Source organism: Leptosomus discolor, chromosome 14 (assembly GCF_034619465.1).
Source record: "Leptosomus discolor isolate bLepDis1 chromosome 14, bLepDis1.hap2, whole genome shotgun sequence".
In the NCBI taxonomy this organism is placed as follows: Eukaryota; Metazoa; Chordata; class Aves; order Leptosomiformes; family Leptosomidae; genus Leptosomus; species Leptosomus discolor.
In genome coordinates this window covers 13,873,796-13,887,081 of record NC_141404.1, presented here as the reverse complement: position 1 = coordinate 13,887,081, position 13,286 = coordinate 13,873,796, and the positions used below count along the sequence as shown (strand labels likewise).

The 13,286-nt window shown below is 34.9% G+C and overlaps 1 protein-coding gene across 4 annotated transcripts in view; it reads left to right on the top strand.

The window, feature by feature from the left end:
- The window catches only part of RBFOX1 (RNA binding fox-1 homolog 1), a 1,303,251-nt gene that overhangs the window by 1,017,539 nt on the left and 272,426 nt on the right, over positions 1–13,286 (top strand). For 3 of the 4 annotated variants that reach the window (XM_086472925.1, XM_086472922.1, XM_086472918.1), the window contains exon 1: positions 3,059–3,157. The exons of the other annotated variant lie outside the window; for it this stretch is intronic. In XM_086472925.1, coding sequence (XP_086329051.1) covers positions 3,059–3,157 — 99 coding nt within the window. Of the gene's footprint in view, positions 1–3,058; positions 3,158–13,286 lie in introns of those variants that run through there. 4 annotated transcript variants of the gene reach the window in all.

Below are 13,286 nucleotides of genomic sequence, written 5' to 3'. Positions count from 1 at the left end.
TGGTGTTACTTGCTGTATATATAGCCAAAACTTGGAATGTGGTTATGATTAATGGATTGGATTTGGTAGAGGAGTGTGTATAAACAAGGAAATGGCTTTAAAGAAGGAACATTGATTTTATTTGTATAAAAATAAAACACATTTTGTTAACTTTATTCTTTTTAGACATAATGACAAGTTATCTTTGGAAGGGATGAAAATTGGTAATGACTTTCCCCTGTGTCTCTTGAAGTAGTATATATCAGACTAAAGAGTTCTGCTTCTTTTTTAGGTCTCTTACACTACTGAATTATGTATGTTTGTCTATTATTTCCTGTGTATAGATGATTTGGATGGTGAAAATGTTGGTGTCCTTGTTTTAATAGTATGATTATATAAATTTAAGGAATTCATAGTATTTGTGGATCATATGTTCTTACTTTGAAATGTGTGAAAATTAAGGTTAGAAGACCGATGAGAAATTTACTTTTACAATTAATATTAGCTACACTTACACTACTAAATTCTCCTGAATTGTTCAACACACTGCTTTTAAGAGTTTAATCTGTTTTATGGATGTCCTTTTAGCTGTGAAGTAGTGCAATAGACAGAATAAACTTTGCTTGACCATCACCATGTTCCAGAACTTCACTTTGGGAAATTGGATAGACTTATATAGGTCCAAACTGTTTGGCTAGGAAGCGTGCTGCCTTTGATTTTGACATAATGTGGAACAAGTTGGTTATTTCCCTCCTTACATAACTTATTTGTTTTTCATTAAACATTCTGATAAGGTCTTATTAAAGTACCATGTATTATTTATGGTATTTCATATGAAAATGAGCTGAAAGGGAAATTCTATCAGCTTAGGGCATTTGCAGAATAACAGCCTTTCTGTGCTAAGAAAAAAAAAAATGAAGAAAAGCATGACATACTCCTGTCAGAACAGGAGACTGCTTAAGGCAGAGAGAAGGAATAAAAAAGGAGAAAGGGCATAGAGAGGGTTCATTTCTCCTTCTCTCTCTCTCTCTCTCTCTTGCTCTGTAGTGTGTAGGTGTTTTTCGGTGGTGTGGTTTCTTTGGATTTTTTTGTTTTGTTTTTAGGGTGGTTTTTTTTTTTTTTTTTGGTACAGAAGAGCACACATTACTTTATCTGGGCTGTTCTAGTAGATCAGTCCATGATAAACTGCAAAAGCATGGATATTTCCTAAGCCAGTTCCCCTTGCATGATTGTTTTGGTGTTGATTGCTGAGTTCTAAATACATTGATTTTGTTGCATTGACTGCTTTTGAGAAAGGAAATTGTGTAATAACTGATTCTGCTGGAAAATTTTCAGTTTTGCATGAAGACTTAGTGGATCTAAATCAGTCTCTGAAGCTTGTGTGGGTGCAGGTATGTGTGTGCACATGTGGAATGAAAAAGATTTTTTTTTTGGTAATACAGTGCCTGAGTTGCAGTGACATGCTTTGTATCTGTTATTTGTTTCTAAGGGTAGGTCTTGATATCAAACCAATTATGCTGTTGATGAAATAGACTTCTCTTGTGAGTTATTTATTTACTGTTTTTAACGTTAAATTCTTGATCTAAGTTGTGTTTTTGTGGGAGTTAGATAACCTATGAAATAGGTAATTTTAAAATATTCTGCAGAGTCTTTTTAAAAGGAACCCCTTCAAAACCTCAGGTGGTGCATTGAGTTTTGACCTTCTTTCCTGAAGAATTAATATTTAATTCATTTGTCAAATTCTAATTAAAAATACTAGTATCTTCTGTTATACTTGAGTTCTATTGAAAAAAAAAAAAAAAAGACTTGTAATATAGCACCTCAAGGACAAGCTGTAATATAAATTATTTGATTTGCAGGTCACATCCTACTTTATTACATAAAGACTAACTAGATCTACTAATGAATAATTATTACTCCATAAAATAAAGGAGCTGGGGGGTGGGGGGAAGAAAAAGCCTGCAAGAGTGGAATACTAATTTGAGGTATCACTCCCAAAGTAAAAAGTAAACATTAAATTCTGAAAATTGCAAATGTAATTTTTCCATGTAACCTGATAGGGCAGTCCTTTATAATAGATTGACTAGCTGTCAAATAAATTTGTAATTTTAGATGAGATGGTTTTTAGACCAATTTTAAGATACCGTCTTTATCCAAGCCTGCTCCCCCTCCCCCCAGTAAAGTAGACACAGTGTGCCATAGAATTTTATGTCATTCCTAGTGTTTCTGCTGCAGTGGTTACACAGATATTTCACAGTTCCGCTGTAATGCTTTTGTAGGCTTCTCTGGGAAACTAGATGGTGAATGAAACGCAGATATAAAATTAATTTGTGTTTTTAAAAGAAATCTCATTTACTGATGGCACTGTATATTTGTTGGAATTCTCTTGGCTAGCCAAGATTCTTTCCCTTCCCCACTTTATGCTTCATACTTTTGTTCTTAGAAGGGGAAAGCCCTTTCTGTGTCAGGTGTGAGTCCTGGGAGGGGTAAAAAAGTGTGTGTGTGAGTGTGTATGTGTGCGTGCAGAATCATAACAGGCATTCAGTCCCAGCTGGGCAATGACACTAATTGCCCAGATCTCATGGATGCCTGTGATGCAGCACGCTCACTTTCTCTCCTTCCCTATCCTCTCCAGGGATTTTTAAAATGCAGTATTTGAATTTTGGTGAGTGGTAAAGACCCTGCCCTAGGACCCATTTGACAAATGAGAAGCTGTGCAGCATCAGCACCAGCCGACTGAGCCTCACTGAGTCAATCTCTCTCTCTACTAGTCAGCAGCTACTGTTGTGAGACAAGCTTCAGCTCGCTCTGTCATTGAGGAAGTTCCATTTGCTCATCAATAGGCTGCAGGCTGTGTCTTCTTTTTTTTTCCTCTGTTAAAAATTCATAGTTTAAATCTACCAAGTTGCCTTAGCTGACAAATGAATGTAGGGATCTAGCGCTGGAGAAAAAAAGGCATTGAAGAAATACTGTTTCTTACTTAAATTATCAAAAGGAAAAAAGCGTAGTGACAAGATAGGGCAAACGTGCTTGCATGCAAGCCCCCTCACTTGTTCTACGTAGACTTCAGAGCAACACCATGCAGCATCCCCTCACGGGTGCAACCTGCGTGGCACTGCCGAATGTGGGCATGTGTCCCCAGCTCTCCTGTGCCTTGACTTTTATGTACTTACAGCAGGTAAGTTTGCTTAACTTTTTCTTTTCCTATAGTGCCTGCTTTGTCAGCATCGTTTGGGGGATTTGTAATCTTAGAGGAATTTTTTGTGTGAATAGAATGTAGAAATGTCTCCCACTGTGTGGAGTGAACGTTGTGCCTGCACTTAATGGTGAGAGTGAGTCGAAAATATGTTTTAACAGAGCATCAAGCCTTTTCATGTTTGTTTTTTTTTGGTTTTTTTTTTTTTTGCAATGTCTTTATCGGTGCAGTCTATAGATATTTAACACAGTACTTTGCATTTCTCATGGATACTGTAGCAGAATTTCAGCCATAAAGGTCTGCTCTTTATTCACTTGCAGACATAAATTATACTTCTAATGTAAATGTGCCCAATGGCAATTTTGTTTAAGCCTTCTTTGAAGTCAGGAATTTTAAGTCTGTGTCGAAACATCCTGCTGATTAAAATCAAGCTGTTTTTTAGTTCACCAAATAAAAAAGAAAATAAAAAATATTTATAAACCTATAGTTGTGCAGAATTAATATTGCTATCACTGAAGTATATTGAAATGGGTTTTAAAAAAATGTTCTGATATCAGCAAAGCGATGCCAATTTCTAGTCCATTTCTAAGATTTTTTTAAATTAATTTAATATAATGTTTGTTTTTAGGTTTTTTTTTTTAAAAAGTATTTCCACCCCTTCTGCTCCTCAAATTATTTACTACTTGGTACCCTCTCTCTGTTGTAATGTGAAATACATAACTGGATAACAACACATTATTTTTTGAACTAGTTTTATCATTGTATTCTACTTCTCTGTTTTATAACTGAGTTCACCATTACAGAGAGTCATCTAGTAAATATGTAAAGCCAAGACGGAAATATCTTACCATGCAAAAATGATTAATCCTGTTTATTCTGTTACTCTCTACAGAAACTTCAGAGAAAAAAAATTCTTATGCCTACTGTAACAAATAGGGGCATTGCTTCCAACTTCCACTACAATAGTTTATATGCGTATTGACTTCCATGAAACAGTCTCTAACTTTATTTCTGTATTTACAAATGCCTGCAAGATATTTTACAGTATTTCTTTTTGTTCCTAAAGATGAAATAAAGTAGATTTAAAGCTTATTTTTATTTCAGAATATTTGTTTTCTATTACTGCTGAAAGAACAGAACTCAAATATTTGCAGGATATAAACCCTTCTGTAGCTTTTTTTTTTTTCTTCAGTAGTGTAGTATAAGCCATTTCTGACTTACAGCATTGGAGTGCATAATACAAGATTCTTGTGTATGCCCTAGACTATACATGTATGTGGGAGGAATTCATATGCATGCAATTAAAATCAGATAAACATTATGTATTTAATACTTCAATAAATTGCATGCCATAACTAAAATTTATGTTCTTAGTAGTTCTATATTCTGGATACTTTTTGGAAATGATATTTATAGATCAGCTGTAATGATCCAGTGTGACTTGTGCACTTACTGGTTGTATACAAAATGTACTCTTGTATTTTGTTGGATTTGTTCTTTGGAGTTTGCCAGACAACAGTTTATATGTTAAAGAGCCAGCTTTTGAAAGGAAAAATGTGAATTAAGGTGAGAGGTCAACATGGCCACACAAGGAGCTGATAAAGGATAACATAAAGATGAGGTTAGGTGCTATAACCACCTTCCTGTGTGAGCTATTGCAGTATCATTATGCAAACACATCTATAGTGTGGCACTGCTTTCAGGTTTAAGAAACTGTGCAACCATAATGATTACTTTAAAGTAGTGAACTCAATTCCATCTATTCCATTTGAGAGAAAGATGAGAAGTGATTGCTAATGCACTTTACAAAGTGCTATATCTAGCGGATAATTTTTAACTCTTTAGGTGGATTAACTGACACACTGAATGTCTTTTTTGTTGTTATTTTTTAGTGTTGGCTTTCTTGTCTGGTTAATCCTATTGTCAGTTTAAAATAATTCTGCTTCTATTAATCACAATTATACATAAATTAATCTGAATTCCTGATGATAATTGTGGCAGGTTCAAAATTCTGTGCTTGTTGCTTCTTTTGATTGCTGGTTGGCGTTTTAGTTATTCTGAATTCCTAGAGAGTCACATTATTATCATCCTAATTCAAATATGAATTGTTATTTTTTGTATTTGGTTAAGTGTTTCTTTAGAAACAATGTTACTTTATCTCAAAATTATTCAGGCAGAAAGATAGTGTGGTGACATTACCTACAAAGCTAACATAACATGGTTCTGGTTTTAGGTAGGAGAGGATAAGCAGCATTTTGTATTTTTGAAAAACATTAATAAACTTTCACCATGACAGTTTATTTTACTTTTTTTCTCTATTTTTCCCATATCTGATAATTTCTAGCAAAACTACTTATGCTTTGTATGTTTAGTGCAAATATCACTATTTCGGTGAAACTGTAAATGTTTTTCTTCCTCTATAAAGTTGTCTATTGATCTTAAATACTGGTAACCTAAAAGCTTTGTCTGAACTTAATAAATAGTGATTCTCCCCTGCCTGTGGACCCTGTGACCAGCAGTATACAGATATTATGTGAACATTTAGAGTATATTTTCCCTCTAAAAATTGCACTTCAGGTATGTCTGCTCATTTGCACCTCAATTAAAATGAGTTCTGGCATCTGTTTTAAAACTGAGCTCTCAGTTGGTAAACTACTATTTATTTAGAATTGATGAAAAACTTTATTCTCTATTTTTGTTTGTATCTGGGAAATACACTAGTATTCTGTCACATTTAAGTTTTGTAAGTGGATATATGTCTTTCCTACTATAAAAGGCATTATATTAATCTCAAGATGGGCAAAACAGTCTTCTTGTCAATAAATATTTATGTAGCCATGAGGATGTTTGTTTTCTGTGGAGCTGTGTTAATCATTTGGGAAAATCTGTGTTTTGGTAGTACTTTAAAATTGGTCATTATTTGCTAAAGTAACATTGCTTGGTCAGTTTGTTTAGTCTAAATGGATAAATTGTTTTCCATAGTGTACCCACAGAAGTGCTCTACTGTTTTGTCCAGGGTTAGACACTTATGTATTTGCTGTTCTATCTTCTAGATTATGCACATACATAATGCTTTAAGAGCTAAGTGAGGAACTGTTGTTGTTTTTTTTTTTTAAAAAAAAGTTTATGCATTCAGAATGCTTTCCCTGAAAACGTTTAAAGCTTAACTTTTGAAAATAAAGTTGAAAGTAAAGTACAGAGGCCTAGTTCACATTACAGATTAACAGTCAATAGGATAGTCACTTGAGAAAGGCAACAAAAACTGAAGGATGCTTTTCAGTCAGCTAAGCTATTTGAAATGATCTGAAATTATTTGGTTGTTCTCTCACTAGGATGATTCTAACTTTAGGAATTCAGAAAGAGTTTTCAAACAGCATTAACACCAAAATGACTGTATCAGTGGCAGCAACATACAGAAGGAGGATAGATGGTTTTGGTTTGGAAGTTTTTACTGTGTCATTAGAAAGACAGAGACAATTTGGAACAGTGTAGATGCATTTGGGTTAGAAATTTACCTGGTGTCAATATTTAAAGCTACAGCAAAAGGGAACTTGGATTTGTAGGGCACCCTGTCATCTGGTAATATTTTATGGTGTCAGAAACAGCTAAATACATCTATTTTCTCTTCTTCTCCTTAATATGACACATTAATGCAAGAAATAATTTCTGACCACAAGCTTACATCAAATGCTAGCGTAAAGTAATTTTTGCAGCAAAATTTTGACCACCAGTAAAGTGGGATTTAGCGTATATTAATGGAGACTAAGTTCTGTTAACTGATATTTCCCTATGTTATATTTTTGCCTGGACACAGGGTTATTTAGTTGGTATTTTCTGAGTAAAGTAACAAAGTCAGGTGTTTTGAAACATCACATAATATTCCATGTCATAGTGTACAGTGCTGCTGTCATTATTTTAAAATTGGTAATATTTTTTTTCTGTTTAATGATGATAGATGTGCTTTGGTTTAAATAGTGAAATGGTTTGTACAAAGGGTAATTCCTCTTAAATAGAGCAATTGCTCATAGTGGACATTCACAGATCGAAAACAATTGAACTGAAACTTCAATATCAACCTTTTCTGTCTTTAACAAGAAAGTAGTTCACGGTACAGCTCTTGTATCAATGACTGAAAGAATCCACCATGAAAACAAAACAAAAACCAACAAACCCTCCATCTCTACCCCAGATATTCCATTAGTGCTTACATGGTAAATTAGTGTAATTTTATTTGGGCCTTAAGCATTATGACTATGGAGAAAAGCCAAATTCCCCACTCAGTTACTTATGTCATGCTTCTGGATCTGATGATTTATAGGGGTCTGAAAGACCTTTTTATCACATTCTTTCTTCATAGATTAATTCAACATCGATTTATTTGGTAGCATTTTCAATTGATGTAGTCAATAGTGTCAATAATGGAATAAGGATTAGAACAGATTACCTTTGTGCTAAAATTGTGTAAAGAATGAAAATGGATGAACAATTCCTGGATACGGTTTACCTTTATTATAGAGCACAAGCACATCAATTGCTGAATACCACCATTGCAGTTACAGTTCTAAGTATGTGTCTTTTGCATTTTATACTTTAGTGAGTCTTCAAAGGATCAGGTATGTTAGTTGAATTCAGTAACCGATGTTTTATGATGACACTGTTTAAACCTATCATGAGAACAACTGCCTTTCTTTACCTAGTCCATTTATAGTACTCACTCGCTCTTTGGCTCTCCTGTAAAATCAGTTAATCTGACTTTCGCTCATGAAAATTTTAAGCATCTGTTACCTTACAAATTGGAGTATTTGCACAATTTTGTCCTTCAGTCTGCCGTTTCATGGCCATTTTCATGTGAGAACATGCAACCTCTGCTTATGACTGCATGAGTGAAAAGAAGTCGATGTTACTAATGCTCGCTCACCATCTGTTTTTCTTACAGCTGGGCCTTGAATAATTGTCCAGTAGCTGATTGACTGAGGGTAGGCAATCTTTTCAGGGTTTTCTGATTCATTTAACCAGCCTCACTGCCCCAAGAGAAACATAGTGCTTGTTTATTCATATGTGTAGGGTAAAAAACCTGTACTTTTGTCAGATAAATTATAGTACTCTGTAAAAACAAAAAAAAGGAATTACCGTGCTACAAACAATATTATGTGGATGCATTTGCACCTAAGGGGGCAGTGTGGCACTCTTAAGGAATTTTAGTTTATGAATGACAGTCTTGGAAAGGTGGGAGTGTAATTGTTGCATCCAGAAGTACTGTTCATGCAGAAGTGAAGTAGGATGTCTGGATCTGCTGTTTATCTTAATTAAGGTAGATAAGATCATTTGGTATTCACCAATAAACTTCGAATCTGACATTTGAGACTCCACCTCTGATTCGAGACAAATTCACATCTTTACATATCTTTTGTCTCCCAAGAGCTGTTTTGTTGTTTTCCAGAGACTAATGAGAAGTGGCTTAGAGATCAAGTGCTCTGAATAAGAGCTAGTTTGGGGCATTTAACTACAGCATTGTCCAACAAGGTCAGCCTTTTCTCACAATAGGAGAAGGAGGTGCTTTAGTTAAGTACTCTCCTCTTTAAATACCAGAAGGAAAAAAAAAAAACAACAAAAAAAACCCCACAAAAAAACCAACCCACATACCCACAGAAAGAAACCCACAAAACCAGCACCCTCCAGAAAAAAACAAAACAGCAAACCCCAAAAAAAACCCCAAAACCCAAAAAAAACCACCCCAAAACACACAACACAAAACCCAACCAACCAGAATCACTTAAGAAGGTTACTTGCTGTGTTGGAATATAAGAGCAAGAGCAGTTGCAGAGGAGCTTCCGTGTGGCAGAAGCAGGTGAATATTTTGGGCTTAGAATCACCATTTTTATAACTAGGCTCTTTGAACATTTTAAAAAAACTTCAGCTGATGGCTAGATTTTCTGTTGTAAGCTATTCATAAGTTGTCGCTGTTTATTGATGTTTCCTAAATATATGTATGGATGGTTATTTTCTCAAAAAATATGCAATGTGGTATTTTATGCCAAGGAAAGTGTGCAGTGGTTATGTAAGCAAGGGTTATTCTCAGGGTGACTAGTAGCTATTTCATTCCATTTGTTTAGATTTTTTGACCAGGAGCCATGCAATACTAGACTATGAAGTGGTTTTTTTTGTTTTTCAGTGTGTGTATTTCTAGTAAATAAATACTTTCATCATGTTCATATTCTGTTTAAAATATTTTTGAAGTATTTGGTATGTAGTTTAAATGAAAGTGATGAAAATCGTGACACTAGAATTTATCACCTTGCTTTATAGAGTTAGAATAATGTTAGTGGAAAGGAGAAGTCAACACCCTCTAAGAATCCTTCAAGCTTTCCTGCCTTTTAAAGGTGTATGTGTGATTGATTTATCAGTTTTAAAGTGTGATGTGTAGTACAAGAGCTCTCCTGAGGAACTCCTGTCATTTCTTTGCTAGTATTGCTCATTTACCTCTCAGTTGCCTAGTGCAGCGCCATTGACTTCTTTTACATTTTGCTTCCCCTCCTACTCTGTCAGTGCGGCGACCCAGTGAATTTAATTAGAGAAAATAGCATATCTGATGTCTATAGTATCCTGACTAGTTGTAGTTGGGCCTTTGGTCTTTTGCACTATAGCAGGCTCCAGCTGTGGAGAGATCTCACTGTGTTTTGATCCTGCGCTTTCTTGTTGTGTTGAACACATGCAGAATCAAAATTAGATACTGTAGTAAGAACTGAAGCATTGAGTGAATTAGTTTTTGTTCGCAGTGAGTCACTGATTTCTTTTTTTTTTTTTCCCCCAGATATGGAAAGAAAGCGTGTGGCACTTCAGAATTGAATTACTTAAGATGTTTAGATGCTTATGAATAAGAACGCAAGTGCTTCTGTCTTAAACCATTTTTTAAATTTACCTTTTGATCCTTTATATCAAAACACACCAAAAAATTGTTGGTCTTCCTATCTGTAACATTTTGAATATGTCTTTTTATTTGGAACAGCATAAATTTAGTTGTATCATCTTGTCCCTGAAGGTGTTTTGAGACGGGTAGACATTGTGCTTAGGGACATGGTTTAGTGGTGTTGATAGAGCTAGGACAGAGGTTGGGCTCGATGATCTTGAAGGTCTCTTCCAACCGAAACTGTTCGATGATTCTATGATTATATATATATATTTGTGAGGTGTGTGTATATACTTACAGTTATGATATGCCTTGCCTCAATTCCTTACTGACTGGCACTAACATTATTATATAGTTTTGAAGACTGCTTCTTTGGTTTTGCTTATCATAGCCTCTTTTATAGCAATCTTCCTTATCTCTAGGCTAGTAAGCCTTCTATAAATTGCATAGTTAATTACAGGTATTGATTATGGGCATGAAACTTTCTTCACAAATAAAGAGTGATAAGAAGTTTTAAAATATAAGCTAATGTTTTCGTAATGGCATCGTCTTTCATAAGACTGTGAATTTAAAGTATTTGGTTGAAATAAGTTTCAGTAAGCATTACAGAGGGAGACAAAAAAACCTGTTAAAGGTTTTCGCAGAGAATAAGAGCTTGTCAAAACAGAGCTACTGTGAAAATTTGTGGGTGAAAAGAAGTTAGGCAGACCATGTAGTCAACGAGTGTCCCCTCCTTTCTTAGGCTTTTTTTTCTTGTCATGTATTAGTCCTATCTCTGGGATGTTACGTGGCTGCATAGCTCAATTAATGTTCTATGGCAGGAGGAGGAAAAAAATGTCTCTCTCTTGTCAGGAGCGAAGTTATTTACTTTCAAAAGCTGACAGAATAGCACTGCAGGGGCTTCATTTATTTCCATTCAGAATGTCATTATTGTGTAATGCAGAGGGACTTCTGCATGCATTGCAGGCTTATTCTTGTAATCTTTAGCCTGCTGGATGGCTGCATAAGTGTAAAACGGCACACTGGAATGTTTCCCTATTCCGACTTTAGCTCGTTCACTTTTGCAAAACTTCATTCCCAGTGTCTTAAATATTTACTGCTTAGATGGCGATGAATTTGTTTGTCGGTGGTGCTGATGCTTGATACATTCAGAATCATGCTTTGGCCTAGCTGAAAGACTGATTGTATCCTTAGTTACCTTTATAATGTGTGTCATTTTTCCTGATGGGGAGCATATGGTTTGAGACTACTTTTTCAGCATTACTCTATCTCTGTCATGCTCTTTAGTGTTTCTAAGTCTAGCCTCAAACGGAATATTTTAGTGCAGGACGTTTTATAAAGACTACTTGCTATTTCAAGGTTTGAAAAAACATTGAACTTTGTTGTTGTTGTATTGCATGTACTTCAGAGGCCTGATAAGTAGTTTTGGTGTTCCCTATCCAAGTTCAGTGTGTGTCACTGCAAAAATACAGGAGTGTTCAGAAATTGCAATTCCAAGAGTTTTGGTTTATTTTTCTTTTCCCATTGCTACCATCTTTTCTGGTCTGCTTAGAATACCACGCTTAGCACATGCACGTGAAATTGCCTGTTGCTCAGTGGAAAAATTTTAGGTACACCTAAAGTAAAAACACGGATACAGCTAACTTCAGGAGTTCCTTGTGCCTAGACATTGCCCTTCTTTCTGCCCACTCTTAAAAAAATAAAAAAAAATAAATGCTTCAATGGAAAATTATTCTCCATTGGAGAGGAGTCACCTTTCCAGTGATAGCTGATTTTTTTTTTTTTTTTAAGACTGACCCTCCTTTCAGTATTTTTTTTTCATTTTCTTTTCCAGTTTAAAGTGGTAGATGAAATATTTAAAAAAATAAAAAATTTATTCATTAGTAGTAGATTTTGTTTGAACACAACCTGTCTTTAAATGAAGGGAAAAGGATTCTACTTCTAAATTGGCTGGCTTGCTTCTTTCCTTCTTTTCTCTTCCTTTATTTGCAGACATAAAATCCAATAGATTTCTATTGCAGTTGCTGGGCTTGGGGGAGAAAAAGGAGAGGAAAAGTACAAAGCTATTGGGAAGCGTCAAACATGGAGAATGATGAAGTACATTTCACAGCAGCCAATTCCAACCCCAAAATCCCTGTTGTGCAGGAAGGCTTTCCAGCTCGCACAGGAAATGCAGCCATTGCACAGCGTAGTGTTAATGATTTATACACACCGCACCAGTGCTTTTGTTCACTGGCAGAGCCAGGTTGTGTTAATAAAGGAATTTCAGGGAAAAGGGACTCGGCATGCTGAGTTGTTTTGCTCAGTGTGGTGGATGCTGCCTTCATAAATCAAAGGAATTTAGTGCTTTACAACCTTTCAGAGCTGCTGAGGGTGGGGTGGGTTTTTTTATTATTTTTTTAATGTGATTCACCTAGGAATATTTCCATTTCTTTTCTATAAAGAATGAATGAACTACTGGATGAGAACTCTCTCAGCTGTTTTAGGGTTGATTGGTTTGCTTCACAGTGGCATTATACTTCCATTTGTTTTCCATTTTGTATTTGTGCTTTATGATGTTGTCTATGGAAAGAGACTAGCATGATTTTATTAACATAAAGAGATGCAGATTACATTATATTTTGCCTTATTTCTTAGAAATAACTAAATCAAATGTAAAGGCAAAATACACTTGCAGTAAACAAAGCGATTTTATATGTTTTATCTAAAATAAAAAATGTAATAATGCTTATTAAAGCATTTATAGTTTTAAAATCAAGATAATTTTTTTTATTAGCAAAAATACTCTTCCATGTTCTTTTGCAATAAATATGAGTGTTAATTTTCAAAGTTGTTTTTTTATCGGGAAAGTTTGGTGCTTAGTAGCAGCTGCAGGATTGGGTACTTAGTTCTGTATTAAATTATATAATGATTCTTTTCGAATAGTGGATCGATATTGATATTACTAAAGAAAATATGTATGCACATTTGATTGTACAAAGAAAGATCAAGAAGGATGGTTTTTAAAAAAGCTCTCATATTCTGATGTGACAAACAATCTTGTGGGACACTGCTAAAAAAGAAACACTTGGTTTGATATTTGTGGAATCCAATCTTTACTTTCAATTAGTGTTTTACAAAAGGGGGGGGCGGGGAGGTGTTGGAAATAATTACAAGGAATGTGTTTTGCAGTCAAAGGGAATCTGGATTTCCAGGAGAACCATA